The sequence below is a fragment of the Poecilia mexicana genome, unplaced genomic scaffold (assembly GCF_051168715.1).
Source record: "Poecilia mexicana isolate PSO_F unplaced genomic scaffold, ASM5116871v1 scaffold_2, whole genome shotgun sequence".
In the NCBI taxonomy this organism is placed as follows: domain Eukaryota; kingdom Metazoa; phylum Chordata; class Actinopteri; order Cyprinodontiformes; family Poeciliidae; genus Poecilia; species Poecilia mexicana.
The window spans coordinates 27,652,603-27,676,263 of record NW_028263371.1 but is presented as its reverse complement, the minus strand read 5'-3'; the positions used below and the strand labels follow the sequence as shown (position 1 = coordinate 27,676,263).

At 39.0% G+C, this 23,661-nt stretch overlaps 2 protein-coding genes across 3 annotated transcripts in view; one reads left to right on the top strand and one right to left on the bottom strand.

Moving 5' to 3' along the window:
* LOC106917007 (E3 ubiquitin-protein ligase Midline-1) overlaps positions 1-18,501 on the top strand; it is a 31,758-nt gene extending 13,257 nt beyond the window's left edge. Inside the window, exons 2-10 of the mRNA XM_014985664.2 lie at positions 1,043-1,830; positions 5,110-5,205; positions 10,017-10,124; positions 12,029-12,177; positions 12,458-12,585; positions 13,602-13,745; positions 15,808-15,969; positions 16,049-16,256; positions 16,336-18,501. Of these exons, the coding sequence (XP_014841150.2) occupies positions 1,111-1,830; positions 5,110-5,205; positions 10,017-10,124; positions 12,029-12,177; positions 12,458-12,585; positions 13,602-13,745; positions 15,808-15,969; positions 16,049-16,256; positions 16,336-16,684 (2,064 nt within the window). The 5' untranslated portion in view covers positions 1,043-1,110 and the 3' untranslated portion in view covers positions 16,685-18,501. The remainder of the gene's footprint in view (positions 1-1,042; positions 1,831-5,109; positions 5,206-10,016; positions 10,125-12,028; positions 12,178-12,457; positions 12,586-13,601; positions 13,746-15,807; positions 15,970-16,048; positions 16,257-16,335) is intronic.
* Positions 1-23,661, bottom strand: part of LOC106917008 (MSL complex subunit 3) — a 193,549-nt gene that overhangs the window by 115,840 nt on the left and 54,048 nt on the right. The gene's annotated exons all lie outside the window — the stretch shown is intronic.

Here is a 23,661-nt window from a genome sequence, read left to right as displayed (position 1 = left end):
TTACTTCCAACCAACTAACATAATTTAATCAAACATGTAGCTGTATTGTTTTCTATTTTAATCCATCTGTGAATAAAAATATTTGACCATGGTTATTGCGGTGTGTGTGTGTGTGTGGGGGGGGCAATATCAGCACAAACATCAACTAAAACTGCCTGACGGCGACAACGCTGAAATCAAGAGCCAGCTTCTCTGCGGGAGGAGTGAGTCAACACATGCGCTAATTACTAACTGGCTACAGCTGTAGCAGCAGCAGCTGCTGGCACTGCTGCACCTCATATGAAAAACATCCTTCCCGCTGACATGTTAATGCCGATAAGGAAATCCTTTTCAATTTTATTAAAATAGATTCAAATTTAAGTGTACTCCAAGATTAAAAATTACTTCTGAAGCACCGTTTTACAGCCGTACATTGCAGTGAATTATAAACCAACGCTGAATGCTAAAGAGCAACAGCAGCAGCTTGTGCTCCAAAAAAAAAAAAAAAAACCTTGCTGCATCATAAATCATTTAAACATGGCTTACGTTAGCTTTGAGGTTTGTTGTGATGCAGTTTTAAGCACCTTCCAGCCCAACAAACTCCTCCTTGCAGCTCTAATGCAATGGGAAAGTAACACATTCTAGGCTGCTGCCAGATGATAATTTTGGTTTAGCTATACCTCAAGTGTTGGTGCCGGCAAACAAAACACAACAAGGATCTTTAAAGAGTAAACAGAACAAAAAGATTAGCATTTTCTAATTGTAAATGACATTGCACAGCCTCTGGCTAAGATGATCCAGACTTTTGCCTATTTTGTAGGTCTGTTGCCTTATTTGTTGTTCGTTGATGGGTTTGACAGAATCTACAGTTAACTTTTTACAGGCTAAAAAGGAAAAACTCAACACTGCAATTCTTTAGCAGTTGTCAGCTCCATTGAGATATAAGCCCTCCCAAGAAAGCTGTGGAAAATAAGCTGTTTCACACCATTTAATCTCAAATCCCTCTGCTTTCTTTCCCTCGTTCTGTTCTTCTGGCTGCCATCTCTTTGTCTCTGGCCTCCAGACATCTGAGCGGCTCTTCTGGATTTTGCTGACGCTGCACCCGGTCCCGCCTGGCCTCTTCTGAGCAGGATGGACACTCTGGAGTCAGAGCTGACCTGTCCAATCTGCCTGGAGCTCTTTGAAGACCCGCTGCTGCTCCCTTGTGCCCACAGCCTGTGCTTTGGCTGCGCCCATCGCATCCTCGTCTCCCACTGCACCACCAACGAGTCCGTCCAGAGCATTGGCGCTTTTCAGTGCCCCACTTGTAGGTATGTCATTTCCCTGAGTCCGGAGCGTGGATTAGAAGGACTCAAGAGAAACGTGACCTTGCAGAACATTATCGATAGAGTTCAACGGGCCTCATCCTCGGCTGGCCTTCCTCTGCCGCTGGCCGGTCCCCACAGTGGGCCCAACTCTCCCATTGAGGAAGGGAGCAACCGGCTGGCTCTGGTTCCCGTCAGTGCCGCCATGTCCAGCCCAGAAACTCCGCCGGAACCAGTCCAATGCCAGTTCTGCGAGCAGGACCCACCCCAGGATGCCGTTAAGACGTGCGTGACGTGCGAAGTGTCGTACTGCGAGGAGTGCCTCAGGGCAACTCACCCGAACAAGAAACCATTCACCGGTCACCGGCTCATTGAGCCAATGCCCGACTCTCACCTCAGAGGGCTCCAGTGCCTGGAGCATGAGGAGGAGAAGGTGAACATGTACTGTGTCACTGACGACCAGCTGATCTGCTCGCTGTGCAAACTGGTCGGGAGGCACAGGGATCACCAGGTGGCAGCCCTAAGCGACCGTTACGAAAAATTAAAGGTATGTGCCTGTTGGCTTATATAGTCTATTTAAAAAAATCTTTCTGCTGTTTTCAATGTTTTACTCAGTCCAATTATAGATAAGTATAAAAACCCTCCGATGTCCTTTATCGTCTTACACATATAATGAATTTTAAACTTTAATTTCATTCTCCTCTAAAGTATGAAATTTCCTGATATCCTTACTCTGGTATCTAATTTGATCATCAAGAGAGATTTCATCATTTCATGCTGATTTATAATCTCTCCTGAATAATTAAGCAATTAGCATAATGACTGCGCCACACCAGGAAGCCAGGGGGGTATTCAGAGGCAGTGAATTAGGGGTATGTCTTTAGCAATGAGGCATGGTGACTTTGGCGAGGTTGCAGGTTAACAAGCACCGCTTGCCTGCTGGGTGTATTACCCTGTTGTATTATCACTCTAGCTTTTTAGCAGATGCCACAGTGTAACACTACAAATTGGATTTTGGCTAACAAGTCAGCTTTTTGAGTTTACTGAACACTAATTTCCATTTGAAATCTTTTAAAGTATACAAAACACACCATTGTATTGGTACTGGTACTTTTAAGAGTTACAACTTAATTAAATCATACGAGCAGTCTCACATCCCCCACCCTAATCTCAGATTCTGACATGCTTTAGCTGTTCTTCTGCCATATTTTCCAGGTATATTTCATTAGTGTATCACTTTTTGCCAATCTGCCGAATACAAGACTCTTCACAAAATGGGGCAAAAAACGTATTAGATTATTGGAATAGTTTCTCTTTTTCCCCTGTGAGGCTGTTGGTGTGCGTCTGATAAGAGCCATGGAGGTTATTGTGGGAACACCCATCCTTTTTTCAGAGATAAAATTACCCCCGTCACAGGAAATTGACGGAGGAGGGTGCTGGAAATGGCTTTTAAAATCCTCAGCTCAGGGTCTTACGAGTAAAAACCTTCAGGATAAAAGATAGGAGCAGCTGTTTGTATGCGTCAGCCTTGGTACTAAATCACTGGTTTGGTGTTCCCCTTTCGCTGTTTAAGTTGGAACAGCTTGGCGTTCTTAAGAGCAGTTTATTATAGTTATCCATTTATTAGGACTGATTTCCCTGATAGATGGTCACAGAATTACAAACTGGACTTGCTGTGAAGTCTGTTACTCTAGAAAGGGTGAAAAGTGTACTCCTTAGTAATTGCTGATGGTGGGTCCTCACACTCCATCCCAGTGGGTGTAATCCAAGGTGCAAAAACAAGATTTTCAGGAGGTGCTAAATGCCAAGTTTGAGCACATCAGCTCCATTATCATTTCAGAAGGTGGTTTTAACTTGCCCATAGTTTATCTGATTATATTTCATGAATGTGGAAAATGTTGGAAAGTGTGAACGGAACACCAACACGTTACTGCTGTTTTTGTGAGGCTTCACTTTCTTATTTGTAAGATGTTAAGTTTGTGTTTTGTGTACAGATGCTTGACTGAAATACTTTAAGCCTTTTCTCGCCGTACTTGTGCTGGTGTATCTGAAATGTGTTTTACTTTAGGCTGAAGGAGAGAATGAATGAACCCTGTATAATGCATGTTGCTTTTGAGCCAAACATTTTCTATAGTGTGTTTTAATAGGGATAAAAGGTGAAACATTTTCAGCATGCTCCTGAGCAAGAACATTAAGTTGCTTCTGCTGTTAATGAATCCATAGAAACTGAATTGCTGACTACCAGGGGATGAAAGTTCAAATCTCGGTACACCATTTATGAGCGCCGGGACCTTTGACTAAGTAATAATGTGATGGATCTTTTGGTTCTATCAAATTCTGTAAAGAGTATAAAAACTCCTAGGCTAGCTGAAATGTTTTAAAATCTTCTCAAGGCTTGAATTACAGAAATATATAAACATTAAGAAATGAAATAAGCAAGTGACATCTTTTTTCTAACTAGTTAACTCCTGTTATTTTGCATCCTTGGATCTTTCCATCACAATAATTCTAGTCCACTGCCTCACTGCACTTTGGAAATTCATTTAACTAAGCAGAGATTAACTGTGCAGTACAACACAGACTTTTCCCCCCCAAAGAAATCTAGCTCAGAGTGGTGGCAGATAAAAAGAGACAGATTACGCCACTGGATGATTGACAAGTGATCAAACTGAAGGGGGCTGGAAGGCAGTCCAGCTCCAACAAATAGACAAGCTGGCAACAAGGACATATAATAGGCTTAGATCCCTTTTCTTTATGTTTGTGTCGTGGCATATTGCACTGAAGTTCAGTGCACAGAGGATGGCTTATTGTTGCAATTCTTGTCCTCCTTTGAGAGATCAGCTTTTCCCCCTCTGTTACCAACAACAGGGGCATATTCCTGTTAGAGCAGACCCTTATGTCACTTCTGTGTGCCATCTGCGTATTAAGGTCATCCATTAAGCCCCACGTGGCACTGCATCACACTTGCAAAGGAAAAAATAAATAAATAAAAAGAGGCACCATGTCCACCTCTGTGGACGGGTACGAGCTTTTCTGACGCCACAAACTGTTGATATTTAAAACGTGGCTAAAGAGGTACGGTCACTTTGTAAATTACAAAGCGGATTCTATAAATTCATACTTCGGTAATTTTCACTTTCAGCTTTGAAACCATGAAGAACATCTTAAAACTTTGAAAAAGAGGAAAAGTGACAACGACGCATCAGAACAGCTTAATCATGCCTGATTTGGCAATTATGTGAAACATGGCAGCAAACGAAACAGCCTGGGCTCTGGCATTTAAAAAAAAAAAAGAAAGAAAAACGGCTATGTAAAAATTACAGAAGGGTGAATAGAAAGGAGGACAGAGAGGGAAATAAGTGAAGGGAGGAGCGTCGAGGGGCGGTACTGATGCGCTTGTCACCTGTTTGCCGCTTCGTTTGCCGGGAGCGCTGCTCTCATAGGGAAAGCTTTTTGAAGCCCTGATTTATCGCTTGGCTGGGTTTGCGCATGGCTTGGTGCTCAGTGGAGTGACTGTCCCAGTCACATCCACGGCTAGAACTAGGATCTGCTGTCTGAGGCTTCGGACGGGGCAGGATGAGGAGGCAGTGCAGGGATGAGGGGTACTACCCACGGTCAGAGGTACGCCACCTCCAAAACTTTACAAATGTATAGATTGATCAGGTTATAGAACTGCACAATTTGCTCATCATCGTTTTATTTTAGAAGGTTCCTTCTTGTTTAGTTGACTTGATGCGTCGGCTTAAGCTTTGTTGCGTTTCTATCTTCTTGCATCTGTGTGACATTTCTATTTTTTTTTAGCATCTCTCACTCTTGTTTCCAACAGCAAGCACTTGACTCCAACCTGAGCAACTTGATCAAGAGGAACAACGAGCTGGAGTCGCTTATGGGGAAGCTGATCCAGACTTGTCAACATGTCGAGGTGAGTCTCAGTGGCCCTGTGGGGGTCACCAATGACCTAATTTGTCTAGCAACGCAAGTGGTGGCATTCTGTGTGAAAGAAACTGCTGATGATTAGTTGTTTTTGTCCAAGAGTAAAAATGTCAAGATGACAAATTTAGAAACTAGACAATTTTCTAAAAATCATGCCACATCTTGCAACTGCAGTTGTCATTACAGATTACGCTCAATATCCGATATATGGAATGTAAAGGACTCAAAAATAACTGATTACACTAATGCTTCATTTTATGAGCGACTTTGTAATTTAATAATTATTTTAAGAAAAATCGTAAGCTGTAAGAAATTGTCACTTTCTGTATAAATAATGCAAATATCTATGCTTGTAGCTCGACATTCCTTTATTTTCCTGGTTTAAGTCTAAACTAAAATTCATTGCACAGTGATTATCTGCATCTACCCAAATTCTGCATGGAAATTTTGCAATAAATGTACAATAATAGCATTTACATTCTCATACAGTTTTTAGAAACAATGCTTAAGCAGATTTTCACATTTTTCAGTCATTTGGTTTGGTTTACCATATTTATTTCTGGGTTAACAGACTTGTGTTCATGTTTGCATGCATGCAGTCTTCTTTGGAGGCAGTTCTGTGCCAAGCCTGCCCGTTCACATCACATTGCACCGCTAAGATGCTTTAAATAAAGCAATGCCACAGGGTTTTAGAAAATATGGAGGGCAGCTTCGCAGCCTGCCAAGACCTTTTGCAAAGTAGAGGAATGTAAAGGATTAGGCAGTTTAATATTTTCAGAAGATTAAAGTTGTGTGCTTGTTTTGCATGCATGTCAAGGTGCAGTTTGTGCAAGATAAAGGGTATTTCAATGAATAAAGGATAGAAGGAAATGGCGGTTCTGTGATCACAAAAGGATAACTTTGAGATAGCTGTAATGAAAATACAGCTACGATAATTAAAAATAATAAATAAAATTCATCCAATATGCATTAACCTCAAAATGAGAGAAAAATGACGTAGGATAATGTTCAGTGATGGTGTGCAACATAAATACAGGAAGGAACATAAGTCAGACATATAAAAATACAAAAATAAATTGAAGTAGTTATGAAGATCAAGGAGACTCTGCTTGCGTGCCACTAATGAGCTTTCTGAATATTTCACATCAGATTATCCCAAAACAGCTGCAAAGACACGTCTTGAAAAAAAGACTGCCAACTCGCATCCTGTTCCTCTGACTCACCAGCTCTGCTGCACCCATAATTTTGCATTCCTGCTGCACACTAGATGCCTTTTCAGCTGGCATCTTGTTTTTAGCTTTTCCACGTTAGAACCAACACCAACCCACACTCCAAGCACGCTCAGGCACTTATCACATGTTGAAAAATGGGGACGCTGTCTAGGAGTTGCTCTGGGAGAGTGGATTGAATTCATTTAACACTGTTTGATAAATATGCATAGACTCACAATGGTCATTTTAGTTTTCTTCTTTTAAATACAGTACAATAAAGGATTTAACACAAAATCCTTAAGTTTATTTAGTCACGATTCATCATAATTTCGTCAAAACTCAGTTGAATAGATCTTTTTTTTCCCCCACAAGAACATACATTATTAACCCTCATACAGTATTTACATTACATTAGTGAGGCTTGAGTTACTAGACTGATGAAGACCCATCTGTGATTTAGCACCGAATCACAGATGGGTAAACGTCGAGAGATGTGCTAATCCTAATCTACACAGGCAGATGAAACAGACTTGACACAAATATGTGCATTTTAGCAAATGTAAAGATACTCAGTTTGAAGCCTTGCTTTACTGATATGTTTTTGAAAAAACTCAACAGAAAGTGTATTTTGTCATACAATGACGCATTAAAATAACGCAAGGCCCTTCTAAAGTTTTGACACTGCTTTAAACTTTCTCAGATTTTCTCTTAATGATTACAAACATTATACTTTACTGGGATTAGGCCAACACAGATTAGCACGTACTGGTGAAAATTGATTCTTTTTAACCAATTTAAATCTGATCCTCAAAGCCTTAATTAAAAATATAATCTAACCGATTGCCTTCATAAGTCACCCTACTAGAAAAGAGTCCACCTTTATGTGTTATAATTTCAGTACAAAAGCAGCTGTTCTGTGAAGGCCTCAGGTTTATTAGAGGATATAATAAAAGAAAAAAAAAGAGAGAACCACAGAAGTGTCATCAATTGAGGGACTTCTGCTCTGCTTTGTCAGTATAGTTTTGAATTCTTCTTTGGGGTTTATTTCACATCTCACTTGATTCTTTTGGTTCTCTAATATTATGCTTAATGATTATTCATTCATTTATTCATTCATGTACTTATCTTCAGTTCTTTTCCCTGTTGTTCCTCTGTTGTGTTTACATAGTCTGTCATTCTGAGTCGTTCTCCCTCAGTGCCACAGTTCACAACTACAGCTCATGTAATTGATTAAACTCACTTGTTTTTTTCACGCCAACCACACCTCCCGGTATCCATGTTCCTCCAGTTTTTACTACTTGCTGGATTCAGTTCGTCACATTTCCTTCCGTGGTTTGGTGCCATGTGGCCGAATGTTTGTGTTATTTTGGCACCTTGGTTTTCCAGCGTGTATGTTTTTTGGACTCTGTCTAAGCTGCACTTTTCTCAGGATACTGTCTGCATCCTGCCTGTGTTTGGGTCCTCATTTAGCACAGGTTAGGCTATAAAACAACTATTCCAAACTTTGTTCATCTGATCTTCTGAACACAGAGTATCTCACAAAACCTAACCACGCAAACCTGTCAACATGGACTGAACTAACACAGGGAAAACATTAAAAATATCTGTTACGCGGTGAAATTCTTTGCCAAGCACTGCAGCAGCAGAATTAATTCAACAGTAAAGTAATGGTGGCTCTTTGTAGAAGATTTCTTCCACATGCTCCAGGCTAAGACAATTTAAGACGCTTTGTGTTTAAATAAAACGCTTAATGTTTCTTATAGCTGACAATCTGTCACACTGAATATATCCTCCATGGAGCTTCGGCTTGCAGTAGACCAAATTCATCATGTCTGTACCAGACATGATGAATTTGGTCACAACTGGAGCACTGGACATATTTTGGGCTGCAACATGGTCTCCTGAATATTAACGGATGTTGTCTTAATAGAATGTGGAAAGTCTAATTCTTCTCAAAGAAAGTTAGCAAGAGTTCATCCCTAAGTTACACCTAACCTTTAATAGCTGCAGTCTCTGGCTAATGCATTTATATATATGTATACACATGATTTTGAGAACCAAATCCAAGGTGCAAGCATTACAGAAAGTGCAAAGCTTTACACTGGTGTCAAAGAAACCAATTAGCAAAGTTGTACAGCAGCTGCCGAGGCATCGGAGGGCAAAGGAACCGTGGCATTAGCTCAGCATGTTTCACGTCAACACAGATGTACTCCAGGTGGCAAATTGTTGCTTTTGGCAACACATCCCTGGGAAAAAATTACTTAAACGCAGAAAGGAAGGGACTTTGAGCATTCAGTCAAAGCCCTTTACAAGCATGTTTGGCTCAGTGTAGGAAATAAAAATGACTTCCCATGATGTAATTATTAAAACTTCTGTCAGCACACGGAGAGACTAAGTTTGAATGAATCACTGCGCTTTAATAATCACTAGGTAACTCTCGCAGCAGACTTCCCTTTTATGGCTCCCTGCGCTAGCACTTGGTTGCAGCAAGAAAACTTTACAAGGTGCTTAAAGGACCACTAGGAAATTACTCCAATAGGAAACTGTGAGTTATGCCAAGACCAACAACCTTCATAATTGGACGAACAGGTTTCACAGCCTGCTCAGTGTGTGAAGCTACCTGCGAAGGGAATCAAATGCTGGAGAGAAGTCAGCCAAATGCTTGTCGTCTTTGGCAGAAACGACACCCAATTGCTCTGAATGGCAATTATCTGAAATTGCAAAATACCTCCAACTAAATAAAATTATTTCTCATCTCTAATTTCTATCATTGGGATCTGGATTCATAAAGAAGAGTACAGTTCCCCTTCTTAAAATTTGCACTCCTCAATCTTTGTCCCACAGGTCAAATGTTTATGTACAGAAAGGAATCCAAATCCCTGTTTCAGTCTGTCGACTTATAAAATACAACAAAATATCATCTGGACAACAAATAACTCCTCCTGTTGCATATGGCATTCTATGAAGTTGATCAAATTTCCTTACAGATCATTTTTACATACTTTAAATGATCAATTACTAAAGAAGAAATTAAACACTGCTGCTACGAACCAAACTGAACTAGAACTTGAATGATACCAAGTTTTAGCTGGTAAATGGCAAAATCATGAATATTACAAGTAAAAGAGGATTTAAATATATTAATCTTAGTGTAATTAATTTTTATAATACTAATTAAGTGACAAAACTATTCATCTTTTCCCTTAATATTGCAATTGTTTGACATGCTCCCGTTTTCATCCAGTAGAAACACTGGAATTATTTATTGCTAAAACAGCTCAATCTTAGCACATGGTCCCTTGTAAGTCCTAGAACGGTGAAATCCACAAACACACACACGCACGCACACGCGCATATTTGTGCTGTTAAGATTACACGGGTAGTTTAGTTTTATCACTCAAGGCAGAAGCAAAATATAAGAAAAGCCTAATTATTCACCAGGTTCTAGTCTTAATATAAGATGGATGAAGAAAATATTTTCTGGGTGCAACATGTCACACCACAACACAAATGTACACACTCTGTAAACTTCCTATGTTCTCCCGTCCCGTCTTTGTCAATCTGATGCCATCTGTGAATTGATTTTCAGGTAAACGCATCACGCCAGGAGGGCAAGCTCATGGAGGAGTGCGACGTCCTGATTGACATCATCCAGCAGAGGCGGCAGATCATTGGCAGCAAGATTAAAGAGGGGAAGGTGAGGTGAAAAAGTAGAATGGTGTGACCTGAAATAGCACACAGTGCTTTTATTGTGTCCTCAAACTGTTAAAAATGTCAAAAGCAAAACCAAAAAAAACAACAAAAAAACACGAAAATCTTAAATTATTGAAAAGCCCTTGTTAAGAAGTTACATAAGAGTAATTAAACAAAAATAATTCATGAGCAACACTAACAAAAGCTGAAAAGAGAATGCAAAAAAAAAAAAAAAAAAAAAAAAACCTGGAATACATGGAAGGTTTTGAAAGACCTCTATGGATTATCACCTTACAGTTTAACCAGAGCGTGATTGGGTTTAAGATCATGTAATGATGGACAAGCACTCTACTGCACAATGTTCTGGTAGAGATAATAGTAGTAAATACTTACTTTTTCTTTCAAGGATCAGGCTGGTTTTGATAACTTTTGTTCCTCAAAAAAAGAAATAGAACTTCTATTTCAACCTCAAAAACAAGGTTGTTTTTGAGTAAAAACAACCTTGTTTTTACTCAGGTTGTCTTTTGAAAGCATAAACATTTGTTGGATCACTTCAAATATTACAGTATGAAAAACCCCCAAAAGAAATGATTAAGGAGGCAAACTCTTTCACAGCGCTGTATGCTTACATGATCCTTTAACTGCCAGCAGATGGCAAACTACTCGGATGCCTGAGATTCAAACCCTTCTGAACAGACGGGAGGTGGCAGATTGGCCAACGAGACATCCCACAGCATATGGAGAAGATGTCTGCTTGTACTCTCAACCCAAATGATAATTTAAGCTCCATGTAATGAGACTTGAAGTGCTTCAGAGTTTATTTTATTTTTCCCAACTATCTAACTTCAACCATCCCAACATTTAGCACTGAATGAGAAAGAATGTGCACAGACGCTTGGCATTTTTGTCATGAACTGGATCCAGAGGTCGTGGCTACCGTGTAATCTTTCCTGGGATACAGTTTCTGTTCTGTGTTTATTTTGGTACAAACCAAACTGCTGATGAAATGCCGTTTGACCTCAATCTAACCAGTGACCTAAATCTCCCTCTTAAAAAGCAAAGGGAATGAAACTGGATGGCAAACAAGAGAAGCTACAATCTCAGATTTGCATGCAACAAAAATTACCAACATGGCTGATTTAAAAAAATGGTAATAAAATTAAAAGAAAGTTTGGGATTTCACCATAAAACGATGGTTTCATTACATTTCGCACCATTTTATTTGTATATTTTCCACATAAATTTTGCTCTTATAATCCCCTAAAACCTTGGTTGATAAAACAATGTAAACTAGAGAAACCAAATTATTTGTATGGTCTTTCACTGACATAAACTCACTCTTCTTGATTTTGATACAGTACAAAAAAAAATGTTTTCATCTTGTCATAATGATAATTGTGTATAGAATTTTGAGAGCAGAGATTAAATTAATATAATTTGGAATAAAACTTAAACTGTGGAAAAACAATCAGGCTGCAGGGTATGTTTGAATTTTGTTTTATGGATATCACATTTGAAAAAAAGAAGATTTGAAATACCTTGGTCTCATTGTCTACATGACAAAATTTGGCAGTTAGCAGGTGATTGTACACTTTTGAGACTCACTGTGTGTTTACAAAATAATTTACTGGTTCACAACTCGAGAGACAAGAAGGTTAAAACCAACCTACTCCAAGTCAGAGTAACTTTAGATAAAACAAGATTGATGTTCTTAAACCTGTAGGGTTTTCTACCTGCTCTTATACTGCTATAAATGAGAAAACATCAAGAAATACAGAATTTCCCAGTCTTGACCTTTTGTGCAAATGTCAACATTCGTCTCCATGTAGCCCCATAAAGAGCTGCAGTCTTGCCATTTTCCATTCGTCTTAAAAGTTTTCTAATAATGATCCATTTCAATGATTTCAGGCTCAAAGGCTTCGGAAGCTGGCCCAGCAGATTTCCAACTGCAAGCAGTGCATCGAGAGATCCTCGGCTCTCATCACACAGGCCGATCAGACGCTGAAGGAAACGGATCACGCTCGCTTCCTGCAGACGGCCAAGAGCATCAATGAAAGGTCAGACTGCCTGGCGGAAATTTCAACTCGAGCCTCACCAGCTACAAAGTATCGAGTCCCAATCGAGCGTTTTTTGGACTGATTTCAACAAGTCGGGCTTGTGTGCTAAATTAATTTTCCTACTGCTAAATCCAGGAACTCTTGGGAATCTGATTTTCATATCTGAAGTCTATTCACAACACTTGGCCTATGCTTTAAATTGTGACCAATGAGTGAATATTAGCACAGATAAAACAGAAGGTGTAAAATCCTTTTTCCATTTCCATTTATAATAATCTAGGGTTTCCATGGCAACAGCATCAACCCAGGTGCTGATTCCAGAGATCCACCTGACAGACACGTTTGACACGTTTGCTCTGGATTTCACCAGAGAGAAGAAGTTGCTGGAGAATCTGGATTACCTCACAGGTTAGAGATGTTTTGCATCAAGAATATATTTGCAGCCTAAAGGAAAATCTGATTTCTTTCTGAATTCATTAACACTTGTGAAACTTAAACTTTACAGAGAACTTAATGAAGTTTCTTTCAACTTTAAGTTAAATTTTCTTCATTTAATTTCTTTCAAGTCTGTCTTTAAGTATTGCTTTAGTAGTTAGACTTCAGCCAATTAACTCCTAAATTAATGTCAAACATTACCATCCCCATCTTTCATTTGCTTGGACCTATCAAAATGTCACTGTTAATTGATCAGCACACCAGGGAAAGAAGAAGAAGAAGAAAGAAAAAAAAAGAGCGATGGGGTTTGTTGTGGATTTGAAGCCCGGTGAAAACGGTTGGCTCATATTTATTCTCTGCGACGCATGAGGGCTTCGCTGGAGGGTATTTCATTCAGTGAATCAGCCTGAATCACTCCGCTATGTGCAGCCACTCATGACAGAATGCTTGGGAGTGGGGAGCAAGTGACAGGCACAAAAAGAGATAAGAAGTGGCTTTACAATCATTTCAAGCTGGGCCTTTGTATCTTTGTTTTTCTACATCGCTCTGTTCTCCTCCTGCAAGAAGCTCAATGGACTTAACACAAAAGGAGCCGTTTCCAACTAAATTCTCATAACATTTGTTTCCCCCACGAATCGATGCATCCGTGAAATAGAGCCAGGAGTTTCTGTGATTATACACTAAGTGACTAAGATTTTGTGTTTCTAATGAGGTTGTGCTAAGCTCTGTTCCCGCTGTGTTAATGTGATTTGGAGATTTATTTCTATCGCCATTATTATTGAACCTGTAACTCTTGCATCTCAGAATGAGTTTCAAACCCCCCACCATAAAAGTCTTAAATTAGATTCTTGTGCACATAAGGGAAGTTTATTAGGCTGAATTTTATTGGAACTACTAAAAACTGGTGAATCACCAGCTTGGGACTTCTCTAATGCAATCTCTTGCATCGGGGGGCCAAAGATAATGTTTCCGCTTTTGGTTCTCTGCAGCTCCAAGCGCTCCATGCATAAGGGAAGAGTTGTGCACAGCTTCCTATGACACAATCAGTGTCCACTGGACATCTGATGATGAATTCACAGTTGTGTCCTATGAGCTGCAGTACGCCATCTTCACCGGACAGTCCAACATTGCCAGTAAGTGCATTATGGACATTATGTTGTAATATGTATTAGTTGGAAAGATAGTGAGATCATAGCAGAAAGCTGCACTGAATCCTTAAAATGCAGCAATTTTCCACCCTCCATCCAAATTCACACAATGTAAGTAGCAGGGAGACATCAACATGCATATTTAATAGACAATTTAGGATGCAGCAGAACAGCAATTCTTATAATGGTGACATTGACTCAGAAGAAGTACTTTCAGGCGTCTTCTGAAAGGACCTGAATTTCATATTGATAAAGGTTCCTTAAATTTAACATCTTGCATATATAAATAAAGACTGTTTCCTTTAGAGAAACATTTTGCTTCATGGAAATGAAAAGTTTTTTTGTTTTTTTCCCTGTGTAAGAATAGATGAAACCAAGAGGATGGAGACATTTTTGTCAAGATGACAGCTAAGAAAAAAAAACCTAGTATCAGTCACTTAAGACAGAGAACATCTTATGGAACAATTACCTTGCAGTGTATACTTACATACACATCAGTCAAACACCCACAAGACCTTAGAAATCTTGAGAACGGCTGAGTGAGCAACAACTACATGGAGGGAAATGGGGTCAAGGCACCTGAAGACGAGCTCCCCTGCTGCCTTTCAATCAAACCGCCTCATCTCTGTCTTTCATCTGCTCCAGTTTTTAAGTCTTTTAAAGATTCAAAGACTTCTCAGGAAAAGTTTTCCTTTCTTTGGCTCTTTATTTTCTTGTTTTATATGCCTGACGTTTATCTAATAAAGCATTCCCTTATAAGGTAGTCTCTCTTTCCATTACAACCCTCATTACTTTAAGGCTTAAAGAATATTAGGCAACATTTATGACACTAATGTGACACTTCATTTCCTTCTTGCTGTCGCATCCCAGTTTCTTTTTGTTCAATAAGATGTTATGTTTACCGCACTCCCTCTTATCACATTCGCTGTTGACAGAGATGTTGCTTTCAAAGTCGGGGTCAAGTGGTAGATAATTCTCCCTGAAGCCACCAAGCAGGAAGTTGAAGTTTTGTAAATATAAACTATTTGCTTCTTTATTACCGTTTGAGAATTTTTAGACTGATGTGTTTACCCACATTTAAAGGTAGCTGTGATCTGCAGTCAAACCAATAAGGCTTTATTTTAAGGAGGTCATCGCCTCGATTTGCATGCAAATATGACAAAATATAAATTGTTTTGCATTACATTCTAGTTTATTCTAGCTTATGATATCCTCTTAATCGAATGAATATGATGATTTATTCATCAACTAATAGATGAGATTGTAGTCAATCTATATTTTTTCAAACCAACTCGAGACAAAAATAAATGGTCTTCAACTTTGTTGTTGTCTTCAACTGTTCATATGTTCAGTAAAGATAAAAAAGCAACTAAATTTGTTCATTTTAGCTTGAACTTGTCAAAACAGCTAGCTTAACTTTAGCTTTTTATTTGTAATGATTGGAAAATAGTGTCCGTCTTACAAGGTGCAGTTGCGCCCGGATTAGTCGAACATTTTACCTCAAGTCAGAAAATATCTTATTACCAGGCTTGTCAAACAGTGAAACATCTTTACACCAATGTAAACAGTGTAAAGATGTTTCACTGTTGACTATTTTGACTTCCGAGTGTCTAGTAAGGAAAAGAAAATAAAATAATAAAAAAACAACCATGTCAATCTCTCAGGAAAAGAAGAAAAATGGCATGAGGAGTATATGTACGCTCACAAAAACACTTTGGCCTTGGAGGCACTGTGGAAAAGCAGAGGTACCATTAAATAAACCCACACTGAAAACACTCGCAGCAGAAAGTATTGCGCTGGTATGAAGCCAACGAGGTGTGAATTGTTTCCTCTTGTGCCTTTTCTTACCCTCTTACCTGCTCCCACAGCCAAGGGCTTGCACATCCTTTTCAATTTGGCACACTATGCTGTCACATAGCAGTACATTGATCTTCTGCTGGCTTTTCTTAAAAAAGGAAATTGTTTTGTGGACTAAAAGTATGCCTTCAGTAGTAAGTTTTAGGAAAGTTTCTTGTTACTTTATAACTGCTTTCCCTCTTCCACCTAGGTCTATGTAACTCATTAGAAAGTTGGATGATTGTTCCGAACATCAAGCAAAACCACTACACAGTACATGGTTTGCAGAGCGGCACCAAGTACATTTTTGTTGTCAAGGCCATTAATCAAGCAGGAAGCAGAAGCAGTGAGCCGGGGACTCTGAAAACCAACAGTAAGAAATCAAACATTTTCCTCTGTATGCAACAATAAAGTTCAATTCTTAAAAGAGTCAAAATATATTTCTTAACCAGGCCAGCCATTCAAACTGGATCCTAAATCTGCTCACAAGAAGCTCAAGGTTTCCCATGACAACCTCACAGTTGAGCGGGACGAAACCACGTCCAAGAAAGGCCACAGTCAGGATCGGTTCTCCAGCCAGAGCAGCTACGGCGTGGTGGGAAACGTCTACATCGACAGTGGGCGTCACTATTGGGAGGCTCTGATTGGAGGGAGTACATGGTAAGAAACATTTCTACATTTACCTAAGTAAATGTTCTTTGTTTGAATCTTAGATTTTTTTTTTCTTCCTGCTAAACAGGTACGCTATTGGCATTGCCTACAAGTCCGCCCCCAAGCATGAGTGGATTGGAAAGAACTCGGCTTCTTGGGTGCTCTGCCGCTGCAACAACTCCTGGGTGGTTCGTCACAACAGCAAGGAGCTGGCCATCGAACCCTCACCCCAACTGCGACGGGTCGGGGTCCTGCTGGATTACGATGCCGGATATGTGGCTTTTTACGACGCCGTTGGCTCCCAGCACCTACACACCTTTCACGTCTCCTTCATCCAGCCTGTGTGTCCCGTGTTTAATGTATGGAATAAGTGTCTGACGATACTCACTGGTCTCCCTATCCCAGACCATCTAGAGGGACTAGAACCCGGTAACTAAATGGTACAAAAACACAGTGAAAACTCACAAAAAGTCACTACCTTCTAGCTGCACTGGGCAACACTTATTCAAACTATGCTTTCTGGGTAGAGCGCCAAAGAGTGAGTCATCCTCTTCTGCTTCAGTTAGCCACATTAAATTCTGGTCATGGACGATTATGCATCCAGAGGTAGGGACGAAACAGGAAAATATAAACAGTGTCTTTTCTGACCTCAACCATAAAACATGCTTAAAAAAAAAAAGAACAAGTAAGCATCTCTGTGTTTGAGCCATTTTTTATATAATTTCAAGCTTATCTAGATCGTCAACAGAATGGCTGTTTCCTGGTATGCCACTAAAACGAGTCAGCATATGTTCACAGTTACCCAGTGCAGCAGCAGTGCCTTGAAAAAGTACATACACTCCTTCATTTTTTTTAAATAATGACACAGATATAGCGATTTTTTTTTTTAAAGAACAACTTAAATTAAACACTGTTCACCATTTACTAGTTAGGTGACTTCTGAAAGCAATTGGTTGTACAACTGCATGCCACACTTTTTAGATTCACATTTTCTTAAATATTTTTAAAATTCTGCATCTTCTTTATTTGCACGGTGTAGTCTTGTGATACGTTGTGTTGGTCCATCATTTAAAATTCTAAATGCACTAGAAATTGGGGATGTAAACATGAAAAGCTTAAAGGGATGTAGAAACTTTAGCAAGGCACTGCATAGAGGTGTTAGTTTCAAGCTTTCCTAGAATATGTTTCAATATGCTACGAATATTAGGACGCTCGTTTTCCTGAATTCTTACAACTCTGCAAACAGCAGAGGATGGATTTCATATTCTTTGTGTTTTGACAGAGATATTTGAACTATTGCAAAAAGGAAAAAAAAGCCACAACTTAATTTTTTTTTTTTTGTTGCCGTTTATTATTTTTATAGCTCATCTCAATAAAAATAGCACTTTGAAATTTCCATAAAGTACGCAAAACATATACAAGTATATTTACTTTTTAATCCGTCTTGGTTGCTGTGAAATCCAGAACATGTATATTTTGTACATTTGTTGTACCCCACGAAGCCAGTTTTATTTTTTCTCAGTTCATTTAGCAAGGAACCAAAGTAGCCATGGCTGTTCAGATGAATTTTATTCTATGATAAAGTTTGAGATATTTTTTAAAAAGTGAGAAGCGGTGAATGGAAAATATTGATTGCTGGATTCCCAATATAGACTTTTTTTGCACATTGTTTACACTTTATTCATGGTTTGTAGCCTAAAAATGCTCATCTTTTTGTGCAATTTATATGCATTCATACTGGTGAGATGTGTTCTGTCTGACCTAATGTGTTTTGTGATCCTGAGTTTATGTGATGTATAATAGGCAAAAGTTGTCAAACAGTTGTATTATCAAGATATTATTAAATACAGAGGTAAAAATGCACAATCCAGTATCGATTTCTGGTAACTGAAACAAATGTGACATTTTCCACATGAATTTTCCCCTTAATAGTAATGCTAAAGAGTTCACTCTGCAATGCAAATGTAAAAAAAAAATCTGCATTTCTCAATTAGATCAGGTTTTGTACACAACACAATTTACCATTAACCATATGAAGAACAACTGAGGTTTTTGGGACATCTCTTTGGTAATCCATTGGATTAGATGATGCTTCCCATCATCTAATCCAAGCATAGTGCTTCGTTTAATGTGTCCTTTTGAACTTTTTAAAAATGGTGATTTATGTTCAGTCTCTGTGAACACTTGTGAAAATCAGGTGCAACACTGTTTTCTGGGATAATGGACAACGGGAAATAAACTTTTTTCGTTTTCACTTCAGGTTTGTCGTTTCATATGTGCATCAAGCAGTTTCCCCAGCAGGATTTGAAAACCCTTAATCTAGAACTATGCTGGAGGTTAGGCTTTGTCCATCAAGTCATCTACCAATTTTTTTTCCATCTGTCAATGTGATTGTCAAAATGACGATAAAATACCTAATTTAAATTTTACAATTTTTGATCCGAGTAAAACAGTGGCACTGATTAGCATCATGTCCTCATTTATACACCCAACATTTTGTCTGAGTAATCTAGTCTGCACTTTGGTTGACATCGAAATACAGAGTTCACCTAGTTTGGGAATTTCCTGCACAAGAGGAAGTCGTCAAGTCTATCGTGAACTTCCTGCATCCAATCAAGGTCTCTTCCTGGTTTTCAAGGAGTGATTGTTTTCAGACGGCAGGGGTTCATCCCTAAACAGATGTGCTGTTAACTACAGCTTTGTTTGTCCTTCACACAGCTCAGTGTGTTCTCTCAGTAAGGATTGTCTGACAGAATATTTGGTAAACCTTAGTTGATGCTTCTTGAAACACTCAAACTATTACTTTTAGACAGGGGTTTGTGTAAGATTTTATAGTTTTAAATTGACTTAAGCAAAAAAGACAACTAGCAATTTAAGTGCGTTTTGCACAAAATATACAGATACAGAAATACACATCCTCTGTGATGAATGATGCTCATTTAATCTCAAAGCTTGGATTGTGTGCGTTTTTGTGACTTGAAATATTTCCAAACATTCAAATAATTTTTTTTACAAGCTCATGGAAGCAAAGAAACAGTAAAAAGAATGTTATAAACGTGACACCTGCAAATGCTCTTGGCATGTAAACTATGTCCTCAGAGTATAATCATCTCGAAATTAGCTTAGAACGCAGCTGTGTGTAATCAGAACTGTCAGGTGTAAAAGCTCTGTTGAAATTACTTGGAGACTTGTAGAGAATTTAGTTAGCAGGTGATTGGATGAAGCTTCTTTTAAACAAAGCATTTCTTAAAGCCAGTGAGTGACCAGGTGTTACCAGTGTTGACCGCTGCTGCGTGAGGCACCTGCCAGTACTCTTTGCCAACTGGTACCAATTTCTGTGTATTGGCCCCCAAAGAAAAGCTTGGACCTTGCAAGATGGATTTCCCTGTGACACTGATCTTAAAGATTCAACGAATCCAGCTGCTTTGGAAGGTAACCCTGTGCCAGACAGGACACAGGATAATTATTCATTGCTGTTAATAAGTTTCACCTTTGACTTTTGATGCATATTATAATACTTCATCTCTAAATTCTTACTTTTTCTTCCAGCTCAACGTTATTTTGCCTGCTGACCTGCCTGTATCCTCATACAATATCTCTGTGTGACATTTCGAAACAATCGATATACTAACATAATGCATCTTGGGATTTCGCTGCTCAGCTGAATCATCCCACAGAGGTTGAAGACCTACCGTTTTATTAACCTTTTTTTTTTTATTGGGGAGGATTTGCTGAGCTCGTGTTGTTCCTCTGCACAACCTTGGCTCTTGTGTACATCCACATGACAACCAGTGTAAGCGTCCAGCTACTCAAGCAGCCGGAGCTCCCTAAGGGCACTTTCAGTGTGGTTTAACAAGACACAGATAAAGTGACTCAGTTTCTCCTCATGGGAATTTAAACAGTTGACCGTCCTTCAAAAGGACCGCTTCACCCTCCTTTAGGCAAACACTGTCCCACTTTTGTGCAAAAATTAAACCAGAGCTGGTTTAGTGCGTCGCCGTTTTGTGCCTGTACAGACGCGGCTGCGCTCATCCAGGCAATCTGGAGCCTGTGAAGTCCCTCAAGATTTTTTTTTTTTAATAGGAATTATTTTCTTTCGCAAAAAATAAGGAGCTGATCAGAGTTAATAGGAAGTCGTGCTAAATACAGGACAATCCTGGGAGAAAATTTATTAAAAGCAGCGGATAAATTAAGACTGGAAGGAAGGTTAGCCCTTCAGCTGGAGAAAAGCCCTAAATGCTAGCCACACTTTTCAGTTAGTCATTTGACGAATCGTTGAAAAGCTTGCACAGCTATTGCTGGTTACTTTTCCCCTATTTTGTGTTCACATAAAATCTCAATAACACAGTTAAGATTATGGCTGTGATGCTTAAAAGCTTAATAGTTCTGAATACTTTTTCAAGGTCCTCCAGGTTGCATTTCAAGCTAATGAAAACGATGATTTAAAATAAGTGGAAAAAATTGACAGTGTTTGAAAAGAAATTACAAGAAAAATAGTAAAAATTAGCACACCGTTTATCAAATGTTCTTCTAAAGATCCATCTATAGGGAAACTACAATATATAAAACTTCTACACAACCTAATTAAGGGATTTTTTAAATTACAAAACCAAGTTATTAAAACCATTAAAACTTCATCGTCATCCTCATTTCCTGCTGGGCAGTTTTTAAGAAAACAGAAGTCCTTCCTCTGAGAGTCCAGCAGATGTCACTATTAGGATTCAGGAAAATATGGACATGTTGCTGAATAATTCACAATAATTCCCATCAGAATGTTTTGGTTCTTTTCACCATGGCCTGAATATAATAGGAGACAAGTTTTGGAAATTAAAACCTACCTCCTAGGTTTTAATTTCTAGGATTAAGAACTAAAATAGATCATCTCAATTGATTTGACTTCTATATCTTTTGATATGCTCTGATTTGATCTTCATTGTTTGAAAATAAGATAAATCTTTGGAAACATTTCTTCTCCATCACTCCTTTTAAGTAATGATTTCACAAAGTTCTTGCTTTTCATTATCACAAAATTCATCTTGGCATTTCCCAAGACACAAGGTAAGAACATGAGCCACACTCAGTGTATCCGGCAGGTTTTGAAAACACAATCCATATGCAATTAGGAATTTGTCCATCAATTTCTTTATTCCTAAAGGGATCCCATTGCTTGGCTTGATCGGTTTAGATTAACCATTTTAGATCTAGCTGGAGGCTTTGAGCAAAACACGATGAACTTACAGCAGATGGCCATAGCGAGCAGAGGAAAGATTAAAGTCCAGCTGAAGGATTATTTCCAAGTTTTTGGAAATTTCTGACAAGGAGAAGGGGAAAAACAAAGCTTAGGTTGGATAAAAACAAGTCGCATTGAAATAATCCGTTATCTCTAAAGGTCAAGGTGTCTATTGGTCAATAACCAGCTACTTCTGAACCTTTTTTTTCTTTGATTTCAGGTACATTTTCCTGCCACCTTCTATTGCCCTGTAGTCCAGTTCTGATGCTCATGAGCACAATGTCGGAGCATTCATCTGTGGACAATAGGTCGGCATGGACACCATGACTGGCCTGCAGCCCCAAATACAACCCACTGTGATCCACTGTGTGTTATGTCTCATTTCTCTCAGGACCAGCATCAGTGAACCTTGGTGGCCCGTGACCCTGTCGCAGATTTATCTCTGTTCCTTACTTGAACTGCTTTTGATGGATACTGACAATTGCTGACCAGGGACACTCAAAGGTAGCAACAGTTCTGGAGATGTTCTGACCCAGAAGTCTAGTCGTTGCCATTTGCGAGACTCTCTTAAATCCATTAGCGAGCCAATTTCTCCTGCTTCTAACACATCAACGTTTGGAACAAAATGTTCAGTGGCTGCACAACACATCCCACTGAAGACAGAGTCTCGCAGGGTTATATTCACTTCACCCGTGGTTAAAATGTAATGTCTGATCTGTATATTTTACTGCTAGCACTGCTGTAGCAATCAGGTTTTTACAATCTGATGCTGACTCCTAGATTTCTGACAGTTTCCAAGCCAAAGATAAATAATGATTTATGCCTTTTGCCTTTAATGATGCTGGATGAGTTTGGGAGGTTTCAGTCGACACGACTCAGATTTTTTTCTATTACGCTGTTCTGCTTTTTGCTTTTGTCACACCCAGAAAAATCCAGCTAATTTAATAAACCCAAGTGAAGGAAAACATTTTTTTTAAACAAATTTATTCTGTGAAAAATATAATTAACTTCAACATATAAAGCACTACTGGGTCAGTGCTTTGGGTTTTTGGTGAGAATTTCTCTCTTCTCAAAACTCCAGTCGGTGATGGCAGATGCATACTCAGACTTTTCTGCTGGAGGTTTGTTCCTGCTCTACAGGGTGCAACACTTCTATCGCTCACTTGGTATGCAAGGTTAAGCCAGTATATATATATAAAAGAATGATGACTTTACTCCAGCAAACGTATATTAAAACTCACCTACAAGCTTTGAAAGGACAGCAGACAAGGGGGCATTAATGAACATGACGCCCAGCTCAGCAGAGTCCACTTGCCAGCTGCTACTTTTCAAATGAAACTCTAATCTTTCTTGCCAAATCTTGTGTTGACTCGTGCTTTTTTTTGTGAAATAGTTTCCATCACTTCTGTACTAATGTGTTTAATCAAAAAGCTGCTGTGTGCTTCAATCTTGAACTCTTATCTTTGTCTGCCAAGGTGCCAATTGCCTTAGGGATGCACAAATGGAATCCATTGACCTGGCAAAGCCAGGGGTAAAATTCCAGTTAAAATGACCAATTTGCAAGATATTAATTATGCAACTTGAAAGTAAATTTTTTGACTGATAAAAGCCATTCTAACTATTCAAGACTAAAACAAATTTGCATTTAATTCGCTTCCATTTTTTATTCTGTTTTCCAGTTACCCTGTGGCCACAAGTAATCTCTCTTCTGAATTTCTCCTTTCTTGATCTTTAATTTTTAAACTTTCCTTTCCTCCCAATCACTCACTTCATCCCTCTTCAATAGCCTTGCAGTTTCATCCAGACAGTCAAGGAACCAATTAGTCTGCAGTTCTCAATCATAACATCAGCCAGGATGCAGCAAAGTTGGACAGACAGGCCTTTAGCGCCTTGCTAATTAAGAGACAATAATTCATTGCACTGCAAATGGGAAAGGGCTTTTGTGCTCTCAGCTAATTGGACGAGAATGTAAAAGAGAGAGAAGAGAGCAAGAGCAACCAAGCAACACAAAAAGATAAAGGTATGAAATAAAGGTATACTGGCTGGGTGTTATGGAGGTGTTAGAGTCTTGACTGAGGAAAATTGTCATTTCCTTCTAGAAGTGAGTTGTTTCACAAAGTATCAGGCAGTTAGACTGAAAACAGTCTGAGGACAAGGATGTGTTATTTTGTCCTTTATCCCGGA